Below are 18,546 nucleotides of genomic sequence, written 5' to 3' on the forward strand. Positions count from 1 at the left end.
AATCAAGGTTTCTTACAGGACTTTCCAATCAGGACTCCTTCAGAAATGTGTGGCTGTACTTAATATCAGAGGTGCAGGGTAGTGAGGGGAAAGCAAACTGTGGCCCCTTTTTCCACTGCTGTCAGTTGCCATACTCTGTGATTTAAATGTCTAGCGTTACAGACAGCCACTTTGACAGCTTCTGAAAAAAAGACAAGTATGTTAGAATGTGCCACGTAGCTAGGGTGATATGGTGTCAGACAAGTGGACTGTCAGGTAAGTAAGGGGCCAGGTGAGTATGATGCCAGGGCACAACGAGGGAAGGGGCTCAGATAAGTGATGGACTGTTTGGGTTAGGTCAGGGTGGGTGGGAGATAACTGGTCCAGTGCAGGAGGGAGAATGTCAGGTCCCCGTGGAAGGGGTGGGGGTGTGTTAGGTCCTTGGCACACATGGGTGTAAGCAGTGACAGCGGGTGGGAAGGGAGGTTTGGTTAGGATCTGAGAGAAGGAAGGGGTCTGTGGGAAATGTGTGGTAGGCAGTTCAGTTATTAGTTACCCAGCAGTTAGAACTTGTCCGGGGCCGGGGGTGGGGGCACTGTTATCTCAACTGCAGCAGGATTGACAGAATTCACAGATTTAAATGGAAATTGCTGGGAAAACTCAGCAGGTCTAGCAGCATCTGTGGAGAGAAAGCAAAGTTAACGTTTCGGGTCCAGTGACCCTTCTTCGTTTAAATGGATCCACTGAGAGGGCTCCAGGCATAGGGGAATTGCTGAGCGGAATGTTTCACTTCCTGGGACAATTCCCTGAGCATCTACCATCAGGGCTTCAGTGGGCACTGAAAGTACAGGTTGTTTATTGCTAGCAGCTCCAATGTTAACTGTGAGGTGGGGTGAGGAGCTGCTCGAAGCGGCCCCGCCCCTTGCCTTTTAAGCCCCGCCCTTGTCTTCAATCTGTTCCTGGATTGGATCAAAGTTTCCCTTGGCTGGCTGCAGAGGCGCTGATTGGTCAGAGCTGCGGGGAGGTATCAAAATTAAAACTTTGGAGAAAGTTTGGGATGAGAGGCGGCACCTGGAGGCGGAGATGGGGCGGAAAACAGGCGGAGCGGCAGCTAGAGGAGGCGGAGCTGCCAGGTCCGGGGTACCGGTTCCTTCCTCGCATGGTACAGGGATTCCTGTCCCATACTGAGCTGCTCAACTCCGGCACCGCCGTCATGGGACAGGCGCTGCTGCTCATTTGCTGCCTTGTCATTACAGCCTGTCCCTGGGATGTGTCGGTGGCGGGGGCCGCTTACCGGCACCATCACCAGCAGCGGGAGGACCGGGGCGAGGACGCTGGGGTCCGGCCGCTGCCCCCGACCCGGGAGCCCGCGGACTGGAGACGCCGAGAGCAGGAACCCGGAGCCCGGGAGGACGGTGGTTCCGCTCACTGCCGACTCGGGCGGAGAGGTAACGGTTTCAGCGGTCCTGAGGTTAACTGGGAGAGGATGGGATCAGGGTCCGGGCGGGGGCTGCGGTCATTCGGAATTCTGCTGAAGAATAAAAGCCCTTTCAATCAGGCACCGAACCATCCGAAACAGCCCAAATTTTTTACCCACCCAACCCAGGGAATTTGCGACATTTCTCTCTCTTTCATCCCCCACCCAACTTCCTCCCAGAAATACCCCGGTCCCCAAGCACCCTCCCCCCCCCACCCCCAATCTAAACCCTTTTCTCCTGATAACCCCACTCTTTCCCCATCCCGTCTCACTTACTTTACCGCCCTCCCATTCCTTCTTGCCAGATCTTCCAATCTGAGACTACCTCTTCCATCCACCGTTCCACCACATTTTCCCAGTGGTGTTGGACAGCCTGGGTGAGGATGGAAATGTGAGAGAAGCTGATTTCAGGACAGAACAGACCGGGTCCAAGAAGGGACGCAGACCAATGGAGGGAGGACACCAATCTGTAAGGGGTCGCTGATCCAGGGAATGGTGAGGGTGGGGTGTCTGAGGCGCGGGGACGATAACACAGAGAAATGGCCAAATAATGGACCCTCTAAGTTAGCACGGTAACGCCAAGGGAGGTCTACAGAAGGCTTGTGATTGTGGGTCACTTGTCTGGTATAATTTTGTATGGAGTGTAAAGCCAGCCAGGTGTTTCCTGGTAGTTTCACAGTGATCGCTACCCACCCACCAGCGACAGGAAATGCCCAGGAAATATAACTGACCTCAGCATGTGCTCGCTAGCAGGAGGATCTTGTAGTCTTGCACTTAGGTGGCATTATCCAACCTATTGGCAAAAGCAATGCCCCATCTATTTTGTGAAAGAGTGAACTTCTGGCACAGGCAGGAGCGATGCCCATTGTACACACCCACCTAACTTTCCATCAACTACCCTGTCATGGGATATAAGAACTCAAAGGACTTACAATTCAGAGGGCCTGTGACAGCCCTTTGAAGAGCTGTTTCAGGTATAAAAACAAATGCATTTGCTGTTAAGTTAGGAAAACTAAGCAGAAATGTTATGCACATCAAGACTATGTGCGATTGGTAATCTTACTGTTGGTGCTTCATGAAAGAGGACTGTGAAGAGAATACTGATTTACTAAATTCTACAAGCCTGTTATGACAGATAATTAAATGGTGCTGATATCTTATAGAGAGTACAGCAGACAAAAGATTTATTTCACATCTGACAACGTATGATGATATGGATGATAGTATACGGTAGGGGTGGAGGTTAGATAGATCTTAGGATTCGGATAAAAGTTTGGCACAACATCGTGGGCCAAAGGGCCGGAACTGTGCTGTACTGTTCTATGTTCTATGTTCTATGTATGGCCACTGGCTCTGTTATAGAGTGTACCATCAATAGGGACCCACCTTGATTTGATTTGATTTATTATAGTCACATGTATCTAAGTACAGTGAAAAGCTTTGTTTTGTGAGCAGTACAGGCACATCATAGCAAACAAGGACAGAAAAGATTGCCTGTTGACATAGTTTCCCAATACTTCATCTAACATCTAGTTTTACAACTGAAATGTTATCGTATCATTCTTCCATGTAATTGAAGGAAAAGATTTTGGCTCAGGAATAAACAGATACATTATGATTAGCTCCTGCGTGAAAGATGTCAATAACTTATTATCACAGTTAATTGTGTTTAACAGGCTAGGACATCTGGCAATAATTTTAAAATAACTGTGTGGAGGAAAAAAGCTCCCATGTGTTGTACTGAACTAGTAATGTTAGACCTCTTTGTGTTTGTGCCATTGCCTTGTTGACTAAACAGTTTGGCCAGCACAGTAAATGTGTGGTCATTCAAAGTTTTTTTTGTAGAGGATATTTCCCACAAATGGAGAGTCAGACAAAGCTGGAATCGTTCTCCTTGGAGCAGAGAAGGTGAAGGGAAGGTTTAATTATGACTTTTAAAATAGTGAAAAGTTTTGATTAGATAAATCAAGGTAAAATTTCCAATAGCAGATCAGATTTAGTCAAAAGTATCAGAGATAATATTGACTTTTTATGATTTGAAATCTTCAGTCTGGAAGATTATTCACTTGTAACTTAAAAGGAAAAATTTCTAAATGGTTGAAGAGGTCAGACTCCCTGGTCTATGGGGCAAGAGTGGGTTAATTCTTTCAAATGGCATTGAGGTGATGGGCTGAACAGCCTCCTGTTTGTTCTGTACAATTCCTGATCCATACTGGACAGGAATATTTCACTGGATTGAAATCAACAGCATAGATTTGGGATTTAACTGACAAAAGTGCAGGAATCCCATTGACTCTATATTTAGATTCTTAACTCTATATCCTGAAAGTAAGTGACGTTTCTGATGCTGACGTAGTCCAGGATTTCCTGCTCACTTTTACAGGCTCTGACTGCCAAGAAAAGTTTTGTCAACTTTATGACCTTTAATGTACACTGATTTTCATTGCTCCACCTTTGGCAGTCAGTTGTATGGGCCCCAAGATCTGGAATTCCCTTCCAAAACCTCACCACTTCTCTCTTTCATGTAGAGATAGTAAGAACTGCAGATGCTGGAATCAGAGATAACAATCCCTACTTGCACTCACCTATCACCATCCCATCTACCTTCCCCAGCCCCACCCCTCTTCCCTCCACTTATTTCTGAGCCCCCACCCCCCCACAATTTCTGAAGAAGCGTTCCAACTTGAAATGTCAACTTTCCCACTCCTTTGATGCTGCCTGGACTGCTGTGTTCCTCCAGCTCCACACTGTTATCTGTCTCTCTTTCCCATTCTTTGTTTTAAGACACTCTGTTTAAATCTGCTTTGTTTACCAAGCTTTTGTCATTGGTCCTAATCTCACCATGTGTGGCTCTGTGTTAATTTTGCTGTATTCGTTCATGTTCGTGGGCTGTGCTAATTGCATCGAGATGGTGGTACTGAGCTGCTGCCTTGTACCATTTATGTTCATGTGCTGTAGGGACGCTCACATTGCTGTTGGAAGGAAATTCCAGAACTTTGTACGCAGAAACAGTGAATGGATAGTGATTGAGTTTCAAATCAAGATTGTGTATGAATTGGAGGGGAACCTAGTGGTGGTCCTATTGTTTCTCGGACCCTCTGCCCGTATCCTTATAGGTCATAGAGGTTGAGAGTTTAGAAGGTGCTTTCAAAGCAGCCATCGAGAGTTACTGCAATGCATCTTGTCGATAATACATACTGCTGCTACTGTGTGTTGATAGTGGAGGGAGTGTGTGTTAAAGATGTTGGCTAGAGTGGCAATAAAATGGGCTGCTTTGCCTCAGATGGCTTCAAGTTTCTTGGGTGGTGTTGGATTTGCACTTATCCAGGCAAGTGGAGAATTTTCCATCACACTCATGACTGTGTCTTATGGATGGTGAACAGGCTTTTGGGAGTCAGGGTGCGAGTTACTCATGGCAGGATTTCTAGCCCCGATCTGCTGTTGCAGCAATAATTGCCCAGTCAAGGTTTTGGCCATAGTAGCCTCTAGAATTTTGTTAATGGGGAGTTAGGTGATAGTAATATTACTGAATGTCAAGAGAAAGTGCTTAGATTCTCTCTTAGGAGGTTACCATGGTCTGGTACAATGGTTATGGATGAATGGGACAGTGAGAGTTAACCAATAGGACAGCACAGGTTTGGATGAGCTCAGTTTTAGAAGGTAAGAGGTTGGTGGGAGAGTGTTTTGGGGATTCTTGGCAATTGTGTCTGTGGTAGGAGTTGAAGTGTTACGTTGAGGCTAGGACCTTGGCAGTTGGTGGGGCTGGTGTGCGGATGTGGCCAGGTTTGCTCAGTCTGAATTGTGAGGATAAGATGGCTTTGTTGACACAATTAGTGGATGCCTGAGGTTCGGGGTAGGGTCTAGTAGGTCTTCATGCTGCAGTTTCAGCCAATGTAGTTGACCAATCTGATTATTGCACTGTCTCTGCTCTAACTATTGCTTCTGACATCTGTCTGCCCTCCCTGTTCGAGTCACCATTCTACAATGCCAACAAGTTGGTTACCTGGACCAAGAAGTGTTGCTAGCTCTAGTTGCAAATGTTCCTGGAGGTCTGGCCCTGGTTAACATCCCAGTGTACTGCTGTAGGAGTACTGCACTTTTGGTGGTCTGTCTTTCAGATGCAAAGTTAAACTGCGATCCTGTTTGCCCTCAAAAATTAACATTAAAGTTTTCGTCACACTGTTTTGAAAAAGACCAGTGGAGCGCTCAGTTGGCCACTATTTATTTCTTGGGCAGCATCTAATCAAGTCTGTGCTGTACATCTGTATGACTCTGACTCTATTATCACTGTCTGAGGTTTCTGTCCCCCCCTCCATATGGTGAGATTTTTATGGATTTTGTTTTGTGTGTGCAAACTGGCTGTTGCATTTCCTACATTCTAATGTTGACTACATTTCCTAAAGTAACTTAATTATATGTCAAATTCTTTGGAAAGTCCTGAGGTTTTGGTATATAGTGCTATAGAAATGTAAGCTGTTCTTTAAAAAGTTATGGAAAAATTCGAAAGAGGGCATTCAAAATCATGAATGGTTTTGTTGGAGTAAATAAGGAGGAAACATTTTCAGTCAAAGGGTTGCAAAGTTAAGAGGTTTAGCAAAAGTGAAAAAATTGCTGGATATGAAGAAACTCGTTTTTACACAGTGAGTTGTTTGATCTGGAATGTGCTGCCTGATAGAGCGGCACAAGCAGGAACAATAAGAACTCAAAAGGAAATTGGATAAAAATTATGGAGAAATCAGCAAGACCATCGTGTCTGGCACTAATTGCTAACTCTTTCAAAAAGCTGATGCACGTGTAGTGGTTTGTTCTTGTTACATTCGTCAATAAGGGAGAGTAATGAGATGTATACACACATACAGAGTGTAATGGGAATTGAGCAGAAGTAGAATATGGAGGAAGGGCAGGGTGATAATCATATTAGAGGTCATACTTGACCTCTGTTGTACAGTGGCAGACCTGCACAGTGGGGACTCAAGTGGAAAGTTTGAAAAGTGCACTCGCCCACTATTAGACTTTGGGGATGTGTACATATAACATCTATTACATTAAGTCTATGCAAATTGGCAGAGATTTCTAAATTCACATCCTTCCTTCCAAATTCCTCATCACTAAGATCCCCTTCAGATCCCTGTGCGCATCCAATTCAACCTCTTGAGCATCCCTGATTTCTATCACTTCCCCATTGCAGCCAATGTCTTCTGCTCTGGAATTCTCCCCTCGAGCCTCTTTTGTCATTCCCCTCCTTAAAACTAACCACATTGTCCTCTCCCATCTACACACACCCCACAACACCTCCAAATCTCCTGATGTGGTTCATGTCAGCTTTAGTTTGACCATCATTCCTGGAGGACCTTGGGAATTGCTTTAGAAACATGAAGTACCCTTGTTAACTCAAATCACATCTTTGTTTTAACATATTTCTATAATCTCCTAGCTCCAGGTGATGGAGTCAGACCGTCACTCGCTGGCCCTGAGATTATCTTGGTGCCTGAGGGAGTTGCAGCAAACACAGCCATTGCTCTGGTCGAGGCTGGGAGCCGGCGCAAGTGCCAGCTTGACGTCCAGGGTGATTTTAAGCTTGTGGAAACTTACCAGGGGAACTACCTGATTGTGACCCAGGCCAGCCTGGACCGGGAGAAGAGGGCTGAGTATCACCTGAGGCTGGTCACCCTGAAGGACGGGAGTGTAGTCTTCACCTCGCCTATCCACATCACCGTAAAGGTCATCGACATGAACGATAACGCCCCAGTGTTTGGAGAGAGTGCCTACCAAGTGTCCATTCTCGAGAATGAAGCTCCCAACACAACAATCCTGACTGTGAGGGCCTCTGACAGGGACCTGGGTGCCAATGGCCAAATCACTTACTCCATTCTGGACTCTTCCTCCTCGGGGGTTCCCGTCTCCTCTTTGATTGGCATTCACCCCAAACTGGGCACCGTTTACACCCGGGTGTCGTTTGATTATGAGCAAGTGAGCGCCGTGGACTTTGTGGTGGAGGCCAGAGACAATGGTGACCCGCCCACCAGGTCCATGGTGCCGGTCAGGCTGGACATCGGGGACCTAAACGACAACCGGCCGGTCTTCACCTCCCCGGAGTCACCAGGGATCACCGTCCCGGTCGGACCGGCAATGGCAGCGGCTGGGGAGTGCGAGCCAGGGACCGTTGGAACCCCGAGTAGACCGCCATCGCAGCGCAGCGTCTACGCGGTGACCACGGTAAAGGCAGAGGATGCCGACTCGTCTGCAAACGGTGAGGTGCTCTACGAACTGCTGGAAGGAGTGGGAGTCTTCGACATTGACAGCAGCACTGGGGAGATCCGCGCTACCGTCTGCAGTCCCGACAAGCTGCTGTCTGGAGACTGGGCCATCACGGTGCGGGCTTGGGATTGCGGGAACCCGCCCCTCTCCTCCGAGGCTGCCTTCACCCTGTCTTTTGTCCCCGCCAGTGACCCAACGCTCGCAGGCCAGCAGCTGGGCTCTCCGACTGTCACGGTGCTGTCTCTTGGGGCGCTGGGGCTCACCGTGTTGCTGCTGTCTGTCCTGCTTGCTGTCCGGGCCCGGTGCGCGGCCGAGAAGCGGGACTCCCGAGCCTACAACTGCCGCCAAGCCGAGACCGCCTACCGGCTGCAACCGAAGAGGCCCCCCCGGCAGATCCAGAAGGCAGACATCACCCTCCTCCACCCGGGTGGGCGGAACAGACAAAGGGCTGCCGCCGGGCCACCTTCTTCCCCACCTCCCCCACCGCCCCAGCAAATCCCGGAGGAGAGACCGGAGCCGGAGAAAGCTTATCCCACCCTGCGGAGGGAGCGGGACTCCCAGCACCGTCAGCTGCTAAGGGAGCTGGTTCGGTTGTCCATGGCTGGCTTCTCGGATTGCACCCTGGAGCTCACATCTGTCTCACCACATGTTCAGGTAAGAGAAGCTGGTCCCAAAATCGGACACCAACCGAGTGGGAATTACTGTCTAATTCAGAGACGTTGTTACTGGATTTGAGCATCCCCCGGCCCAGAGGTAGAGAACTTCCACAGCACCTTAAGAGCCGCTAAATGCTTACCAGTATTTTTATTGTCTGAGCAGTGAGCCCACAGTCTAGATATTTTCCATTCAGAGATGTTATGATATACCCTTTGGGTCAGATGGGACTTGACCTCCTGGCTCAGAGGGAGGGACACCACAAGTGACAGATTGAGCTGGAAACTGCTGCCAGTGTGGGATCTGCATCTCTGATTGAGGAGAAGGCGACACAGAGGGCCCAGCTAAACCACTACTCACCAGTCCCACCATGCCAGCTGGTGCAAATTCAGTTCAATTCATTAAAGCTGGCCTCAATGGTGACAGTGACAATGATCATCAATTTGTTGTAAAAATCCCTCTGCTTCACTTATGTCCTTAAGGGAAGGAAATCTACCACCCTTACCTGGTCTGGCCTACATGTGACTCCCGATCCACAGCAATGTGGTTGACTCTTGGGTGCCCTCTGAACTGGCTGAGTGAGCCAGACAGTTCAAGAACAATTAAGAAGGGGCAACAAATGCTGGTTTTGCCGCACATCCCACAAAAGAAAATGTGCGGCATTTGTGAATGATATGTTTTGGAGTTTCAGATGCCTTTTTATGATTGGAAAGGGTTTTGAAATTCTGGAGCAATGATGCTGGTGCATGAAATCTCTGGGCTGGCTGGTTGTAGGCTTCGCTGAGGCTTTATTATCATTTTAATAATCACAACAGGAGGAAATGAGGGTATCCAGAATTCATCCTGACTTGAGTCAGTGGATTTCTAATATTGCATGGTCTCTGTGTCACAGCGTGATTTTTATTATTTAAAAGTTTTTAAATGGTATTTCAGTGTTGCCAGTGAGATTTGTGTTTACCCCCCAGCTGCTTTCTCATAATCCTGTATAGAATTTACACATTATCCTTGTCTTGTGGATGAAGCTAGATAGATTGTTACCTTGCATTCTCTTTCCCTCTACCTCATTTGAAATGAATATCAGATCATTGAAAATCTGGATCCATGGAGGGTCAAAGAAATGTGGAGATCAAGGGACACATCTCCTCTCGTTCTTTGTATTCACAAAATTATATGGCTGGTCATTTCAGTTCCTGGTCCATGGCAACTCTGCCTTTCTCTCCTCGTCTGTCTCTTTTTCTCTCCCCACCCACGCTCCATTTCCCCCCTCACTCCACCAAAGATATTGAGAGTGAAGAAATCAGAGTTGGTAATAGCAGTGAAAGTCATTGGGGAGTCACTTGTCATGTGAATATTTACAACATTCACTCTTACTGTACTAAAAGTTAGTACATGATTACAAACAGTAATCAAAAGCACTGGTAGAATGTTGCGTCTAACTCCTGGACTGGAATGCAAAGAAGTGATAATTCCCCATCCGAAATGCAACATGCATTTCTGGACAGTGCCCTTTGTGAGGTTTGTTGATGTTGCACAGAATGCAGTTCAGAAGTACCAAAATTATACTGGGACTAAAAGGGTTAATTTACAGACCAGGACATGAAGATTAGGCTTGTAGTCCCTTAAGTACAGTAGATGAAGTGTTTAAAATGCTAAAAGGTTCAACAAAGATAAACACAATGTGGCACAAACTGTTTTTGAAATAAAGTGTCAGGAAACACATCTTCATGAAAAGATAGTGGAAAACTGGAACTTTCTTTTCCTCAAAAGAACCTCTTAATATTTGGATTCATCTGGCTTTTGACAATTGAGATGATTGGATTTTTGTTGGGCCAAGGTATTAAGGGATATGGAGCTAAGGTTAGAACATTTTAAATTAGAATTAGAACTTTTTAAAATCACTGTTGGGACGTGACATTGGCTGGGCCAGTATTTATTGCCCATTCCTGGTTGCCCTTGAGAAAGAGGTGATGAGCTGCATTCTTGAACCACAGCAGTCAATGTGCTGTCAGTTGACCCACTATGTTCTTAGGGATTTGACCCAGTGACAGTGAAGGAATGGCAATATATTTCCAAGTCTGGATGGCGAGTGGCTTGGAGGGGTACCTGCAGGTGGTGGTGTTCCCATGTGTCTGCTGCCCTTGTCCTTCTAGATGGAATTGGCTGTAGGTTTGGAAGATGCTACCTAAGGATCTTTGGTGAATTTCTGCAGTGCAACTTGTAGATAGTACACACTGCTGTTACTGAGTATCAGTGGTGGAGGGAGTGAATGCTTGTGGAAGTAGTGACAATCAAGTGGGCTGCTTTGTCCTGGATAGTGTCAAACTTCTTCAGTATGAGACCTGCACTCTTCCAGACAAGTGGGGAGTATTCCATCACACTCCTGACTTGTGCCTTGTCAATTGGTGGACAGGCTTTGGGGGATCAGGAGGTGAGTTACTCGCCTCAATATTCCTAGCTTCCCTCCTGCTGTTGAAGCCACTATATTGATATAGTGAGTCCAGTTCAATTTTGGGTCGATGGTAACCCCAAGGATGTTGATAGTTGGGGATTCAGTGATGGGAGCACTGTCAAGTGGTGATCGTTAGATTGTCTCTTCTTGGAGATAGTTGTTGTATGGCGTGAAACTTACTTGAAACATTGAGTAGCTCCACCATTCAATACGATCATGACTGATCAAACACTTCAATGCTTTTACACACTCTATCCCCATAACTCTTTACGTGGTTGGTAATCAAAAAAATCTATTGATCCCCATCTTAACTCAGTCTTTGAGTGAGTACATTTAAGGATCAGCCATTATCTAATTGATTGGGAGAACAAGATAAAGACAGCTCACTCATCTCCATTTTTCCCTTGTACCAGCGATGTTATAGTTCATTCAGAGTACTACTTGCTGTAACAACTATTCAAGTTGCGGTCTGGAGCTATGGATTGTGATGGTTAAATGCTCCAATATCTTTCCATCTGATAATGGGCCAGGAGAGTCTTCTGCTCTCGCTGTCTGCCATCGGAGTGTATTGTAACGACTTACAAGTTGATACTCAACCTGTTTGGCCTTTCTTTGTCTATGATGTCCTGAGGTGGGACTTGAACTGAAAATGTCTGACTCATGGGCAGGGATAGTACCCACTGCACTACAAGAACACACCCCCGTTCCTGTGCGGCAAATGGAAAATGTTATAATGTCTGGTTAACTGTTTCTGGATAACATCAACGTTTGGAAAATCCCACCTTGATTCCAAACGCTTTTTACTTCATGTGCTTTATTAACTCACTTCACTAACAAAACACTGGCAGGATCGATGGTCAGGGAATTGACCCTGCAGGAGTCCCCGTACAAAGCAGGATACGCTCTCCACGTTGTTCTCCTAGCAGTGAATCTCCACTCCAGATGTGTACAAATAAAGTTCTGCCAAGGCCAGGGGAGGTTAATTAAATTTCCTGCAGCTCACGGCCTCATGTCCCAGTGTCAACATTGCGCTGGCTGCGGGTATAGATAATCTAATTGAGGTGTTTAAGGTAATTAAAGGAGTTGATGGGTGGATACAGAGAAAGTGTTTCCTCTGGGGGGATATCCAGAATGAGGGGACATACCCTTAAAATTAAAGCTAGGCCATCAGAGGTCATGTCAGGACGCACTTCTTCATACAAAGGGGAGTGGAAATCAGGAACACACTCTTTCTCACATCGTTCCCCTCCCCCGCCCCTTTTAAAAATAAAAAAGCAAAAAGCTGTTAAAGCTGGGGGCCAAGTCTCCCCTTCGATACTCAAGGGACCGCAAATCCAGTTAACATGACCTGGCCTGTATTTAATCTTTTTAGCTTTGGCATCATTATGATGAACCACGCCCTTCTTGAGGTACAGTGCCCGGGAATGCAATATTCCAGATGGGGCTAACCAGAGTTCTAAACGGCTTTAACACAACTTACACCCATTGTTGTATTTGTATTCCAGTCCCTTTTTAAGGTTAAAACCCAATGTTCCAGTTGCTTTTTCAATTATTTCCCTTGCCCAATTGTCCTTAACATTTTCCGTACGTGGGCCTCTTCCTACAAAGGTCACTAGAATTTATTGATCAGGTTTAACGTGACTCATGTGAGGTGGATAATGCCACCTTTTTAAAGAAGCAAGTTGAGGTTAACCATGATGAAAATATTTCCATGCTGGAGATCTCACTACAGCCACCTCATCTGGATTGACCGACACCCTGATCAGAAACCATAAGAGATAGGAGCAGAATTAGGCCATTTGGACCATTGAGTTTGCTCCATCATTTGATCATGGCTGATATGTTTCTCAACCCCATTCTCCTGCCTTCTCATAACCCTTACTAATCAAGAACCTATCTATCTCTGTCTTAAATACACTAAATGTCTTGGTCTCCACAGCCTTCCGCAGCAATGAGTTCCACAGATTCACCACCATCTGAAGAAGTTCCTCCTTATCTCAGTTCTAAAGGGCTGTTCCTTCACTCTGAGGCTGGGCCGTCAGGTCCTAGTCTGTCCTACTAGTGGAAACATCTTTTCCACATTCTCTGTAACCAGGCCCCTCAGTATTCTGTGTATTTTAATGAGATCACCCCTCATCCTTCTAAACTCCATTGAGTGCAGACTCAGAGTCCTCAGTCGCTCCTCGTGTGACAAGCCCTTCATTCCTGGGATCATTCTTGTAAACCTCTTCCAGACCCTCTCCAATGCCAGTACGTCCTTCCTTAGATACAGTGTCTGAACCTACTCTCACTATTCCAAATATGGTTAGAACAATACCTTATACAGCGTCAGCAGTACCCCCTGCACTTGCATTCATTTCAAGAGGGCTAGAATACTAATATTGCATTTGCCTTTCAATTGTCAACTGAATGCACGGTAACCTTTAACAGAATCCTTAACTAAGACTTCTAAGTCCCTTTGTGAGTCAGCTTTCTGAAGCCTTTCACCATGCAGAAAATAATCCATGCCTCTCTTATTCCTACCAAAGTGCACAATCTCACACTTTACTACATCTGCCCACTCTCCTGGCCTGTCCAAGTCCTTATGTAGCTTCCTTGTCACCTCCACACTATCTGTGCCTCCACCTGCCCTTGTGCCACTTGCAAACCTAGCAGAAATACCCCCAGTTCCTTTGTCGAGATTGTTAATGTATAATATGAATAGGTGATGTCCTAACACTGACCCCTGCGGAACTCCACTAGTCACCGGCTGCCATCCTGGAAAAGGACCCCTTTAACCCCACTCTCTGCCTTCTGCCCCTCAGCCACTCTTCCATTCATGCCAGTACTTTATCCCCAGCATCATGGACGCTATCTTATTTAATAGCCTCCTATGTGGTACCTTATCAAAGGCCCTCTGGAAATCGAAATAGATCATGTCCACTGACTCTCCTTTGTTTAACTTGCTCAATACCTCCTCAAAGAATTTTAACAGATTTGTCAGACATGACCTCCCTTGACATACTGACTCAGCCTATTACCACGCACTTCCAAGTATTCCACAATCTCATCCTTAATGGACTGTCGCATCTTAGGCGGGAGGCGATGGCCTAGTGGTATTATTGCTGGACTGTTAATCCAGAAACCCAGATAACATTCTGGGGACCTGGGTTCAAGTCCTGCCATGGCAGATGGAAGAATGTGAATTCAATAAATATCCGGAATTAAGAATCTAATGATGACTGTGAATCCATTGCTGGTTGTCAGGGGAAAAAAAAACCCCATCTGGTTCACTAATGACTTTGAGGGAAGGAAACTGCCATTCTTACCTGGTCTGGCCTGCATGTGATTCCAGACTCTCAGCAATATGGTTGACTCTTAACTGCCCTCTGGGCAATAAATGCTGCCTAGCCAGCAACGCCCTCATCCCGTTAATGAATAAAGAAAAAAAGAAAAATCTTGCCAATAATCAATGTAAGTTCTAACTGGCCCATCTTTTGCCGCCTTCCCTTCTTAAATGGATGTTACATTAACTATTTTTCTGTCTTCTGGAACCCTCCCTGACACCAGTGATTCTTGAAAGATCACCACCAATGATAATCCATAATCTCCTCAGCTATCTCCTTCAGATCCCTGCGCTGCAGTCCATCTGGTCCAGGCAATTTATCCAACTTCTGACCTTTCAGCTTCTCCATCACCACCTCCTTAGTGATTGCCACTACACTCATCTCTGCCCTCGACTTACGTGAAGTTCTGGTATGTTGCCGGTGTCTTCTACCATGAAGACTGAGGCAAAGTACATATTCAGTTCCTCCATCATTTCTTTGTTCCCTATTACTACTTCTCTATCCTTATTTTCCAGCTGTCCAATGTCAACTCTCTCTTACCTTTCTTTTTAAAAAAACCTCTTGCGCTCTTATCTAGCTGACTGTTGTTGAGCTGGCCCTTGTATTTCATTGTCTCATTTCCCCAAACCCCCACTGCTTTCTTTTTAAGTTATCCTCTGATGGTTTCTAAGGTCTTGTCAATCTTCTGTTTTCTCACTAATCTTCACCACATTGTATGCTTTTCCTTTTGCCTTTATGCTGTCCCTGGATTCTCTTGTCAGCCATGGATACCTCCTCCTCCCCTTAGTATGCTTCTTCTTTCTTGGAATGAATTTCTGCTATGCCTCCTGAATTACCCCCAGAAACTCTTGCTGCTCTACTGTCTTCCTTACTAGGCGCCCCTTCCAATCAACTCCCCCCAGTACCTCCCTCATATCTGCTTGTAGGGTGGGTATTTGAAGGTTATCCTGTGTTTTGGTATTTCCAATGTGGTAACGGAGAGTATTTGAAAGAGCTTCTGCGTTTTGCCAAATGCTATTCCTGAATAGTGAGGGAGAATATGATGTGTTTTCTGATTATCGCCTTTCCTGTACAACTCTTGACACCATTAATCTTCCTCAACTCCTCTGTTTCCTTTGAATTAAAAAAAGATATAATGCTTTGAGTCATAATGTGAAAGGTCCTGTATGAATTTAAGTGCTTTCGTCATGAGAGATTGCCACTGTGAGGTCAAGGTTTGGTCAGAATGGATGAGCAAGCTCTTTGTGTGTCTCTGTGTCTGTGTGTGTGTGTGTGTGTGTGTGTGTGCATTCAGTGTTCCTGATTTTTAACATCCGTTCCCTGTATGCAGGCTACACTGCTGCCAATAATTTGATTTCCTTTTCCTCCCTTCATTCTCTTCCACCCAGCCTCTGGCTGTTCTTCATGTTAAAAGGAAAACTTAATTAGGAGGAGGGTAGAGTTCAGAACTGAGCTGCTTGTAGCCCTTTACCACCAGCTCTGGGCAAAAAAAAATGGATGAAACTAACTTGGCCCTGATTGATCTGTGTGTTTCTATTTTTTTTAAGAATTCATTCTCACTGTATGTGTTAATTCATTCATGGGCTCTGGGTGTCACTGGCTGGGCCAATATTTATTGCTCAGCCTCCAATTGCTGTTGAAATGAGTGGCTTGCTGAGCCAGTTGAGGAGGGGCAGTTAGAGTCAATCACATTGAGGCTGGAGTCACATGATCCATAAGGATGAGACAGTATGTTGGCAATTTTACTTTAGTTAAGGAGACAGTGAAGCAGATGGTTATTTCTGAGAATCAACAACAGTTACCTTTTTAAATTCGTTATGGGACGTGGATGTTATGTTTTTGCCCTTGATTGTGGTGAGCTGCCTTCCTGAACTGCTGAAATCCGTATGCTGTGTGTAGACGCAATATGCTGTTTGGCAGGCACTTCTTAGGATGTTGAGCCGGTGATGCTGAAGAAATGGTGCTATATTTCCAAGTCAGGATGGTGAGTGGCTCGGAGGGGAACTTTCAGGTGGTGCTGTTACCATGTATCTGCTGCCTTTGTACTTGCTGGTGGTAGTGGTTATGGGTTTGGACAACTGTGTGTTTTTTTTTTATTGTTGCCATTAGACTAGCTTTTTAATTCCAAACTTTTATTGAATTCAGGTTTCATCATCTGCCATTGATTCAAACCCATGTCCCTAGAATGAGAGCTTGGGACTCTGGATTAACCCCATTGGTGTTAACACTATGCCATTGGCTTCCCTTCCCTATTGGTAGTTACCCGCAGAAGGTGTTGGTGGGCCATACTCTTAAAACATTGGTAACAGGTTTGATTTCAGTTGTCTTGCCAGATGTTAGGCAAGAGTGACACACATTGTGTATAGCTGCAGTCCTTCGTCAGATTCAGGCCAGGCTAGGTTCCTTCCCTAAAAGGACATTAAAGATCCACCTGGGATTTAGAGACCATCCAATACTTCCTGATCACTTTGGCTAACACTGACTATTTTATTTCCAGAGTTTTTTTTTTTTAAAGTTGTATTTCCCGACTAACATGGTAGGATTTGAAATGTGGTCCTCTGTCTTGGGATTCTCCAGTATTAGAGATGGTTCCAATACATGGTAAGACTCATACCTACCAAGCTGCTAGTTTTGAGCAAGCTTTTAAAAGGTAAGATGCTGTGAAGTTATTGTTTCCAGGAATGAATAGGCTGTGTGTGTAGGGAGGGATGTAGCAACATTTAAGTCATTTTTTCCTTTTCTGTTTTGTAGCAAATCTCCCAGCTGCTCTCCTTATTACACCAAGGACAGTTCCAAGCTAAGCCAAATTTTCGAGGAAATAAATATTTGAAGAACTACAGGTATGTTCTCCTATAAAATCTCCTTCCCTTTGGAAAATGCAGGATTACAGGGATAGGATTGGGGGGGGCGGTGGGTCTAGGTAGAATGCTCTTTGAAGGGGCTGTGTGGACTCGATGGGCCGAATGGCCTGCTTCCACACAGTAGGGATTCTATGATTCTCTACTGAAAGATACTGTTTGCAATGCTGGAATACTTTTATAATTCAAGGAGACACAATGTGAGATTTACACACATTGAAAGTGGTTAGGATGTGGAATTATAATGCAGTGGTTACAGGGCCCAGGTTAGGGAGTACATGGAACATGGACAATGGAACATGGAACATTACAGCGCAGTACAGGCCCTTCGGCCCTCGATGTTGCGCCGACCTGTGAAACCAATCTGAAGCTCATCTAACCTAAACTATTCCATTATCATCCATATGTTTATCCAATGACCATTTAAATGCCCTTAAAGTGGGCGAGTCTACTATTTTTGCAGGCAGGGCATTCCACGCCCTTACTACTCTCTGAGTAAAGAACCTACCTCTGACATCTGTCCTATATCTATCACCCCTCAATTTAAAGCTATGTCCCCTCGTGCTAGCCATCACCATCCGAGGAAAAAGGCTCCCACTGTCCACCCTATCTAATCCTCTGATCATCTTGTATGTCTCTATCAAGTCACCTCTTAACCTTCTTCTCTCTAACGAAAACAGCCTCAAAACCCTCAGCCTTTCCTCATAAGACCTTCCCTCCATACCAGGCAACATCCTGGTAAATCTCCTCTGCACCCTTTCCAATGCTTCCACATCCTTCCTATAATGCGGTGACCAGAACTGTACGCAATACTCCAAGTGCGGCCGCACCAGAGTTTTGTACAGCTGCAACGTGACCTCATGGCTCCGAAACTCAATCCCTCTACCAATAAAACCTAACACACCGTACGCCTTCTTAACAACGCTATCAACCTGGGTGGCAACTTTCAGTGATCTATGCACATGGACACCGAGATCTTTCTGCTCATCCACACTACCAAGAATCTGACCATTAGCCCAGTACTCTGTATTCCTGTTATTCCTTCCAAAGTGAATCACCTCACACTTTTCCGCATTAAACTCCATTTGCCACCTCTCAGCCCAGCTCTGCAGCTTATCTATGTCCCTCTGTAACCTGCAACATCCTTCCGCACTATCCACAACTCCATTAACTTTGGTGTCATCCGCAAATTTACTAACCCATCCTTCTACGCCCTCATCCAGGTCATTTATAAAAATGACAAACAGCAGTGGCCCCAAAACAGATCCTTGAGGTACACCACTAGTAACTGAACTCCAGGATGAACATTTCCCATCAACCACCACCCTCTGTCTTCTTACAGCTAGCCAATTTCTGATCCAAACCGCTAAATCATCCTCAATCCCATGCCTCCGTATTTTCTGCAATAGCCTACCATGGGGAACCTTATCAAACGCTTTACTGAAATCCATATACACCACATCAACCGCTTTACCCTCATCTACCTGTTTGGTCACCTTCTCAAAGAACTCAATAAGGTTTGTGAGGCACGACCTTCCCTTCACA

At 45.7% G+C, this 18,546-nt stretch overlaps 1 protein-coding gene across 1 annotated transcript; it reads left to right on the top strand.

Annotated features, from left to right (window-relative positions):
• Window positions 1-1,036: 1,036 nt before the first annotated feature.
• Window positions 1,037-16,999, top strand: pcdh12 (protocadherin 12). The gene is made up of 3 exons (XM_048603486.1): window positions 1,037-1,427; window positions 6,891-8,368; window positions 16,895-16,999. Exons 1-3 carry the CDS (start codon window positions 1,037-1,039, stop codon window positions 16,997-16,999), a joined length of 1,974 nt encoding a protein of 657 aa, XP_048459443.1.
• The last annotated feature ends 1,547 nt before the right edge of the window (window positions 17,000-18,546 follow it).

Source organism: Rhincodon typus, chromosome 12, assembly GCF_021869965.1.
Source record: "Rhincodon typus isolate 14 chromosome 12, sRhiTyp1.1, whole genome shotgun sequence".
In the NCBI taxonomy this organism is placed as follows: domain Eukaryota; kingdom Metazoa; phylum Chordata; class Chondrichthyes; order Orectolobiformes; family Rhincodontidae; genus Rhincodon; species Rhincodon typus.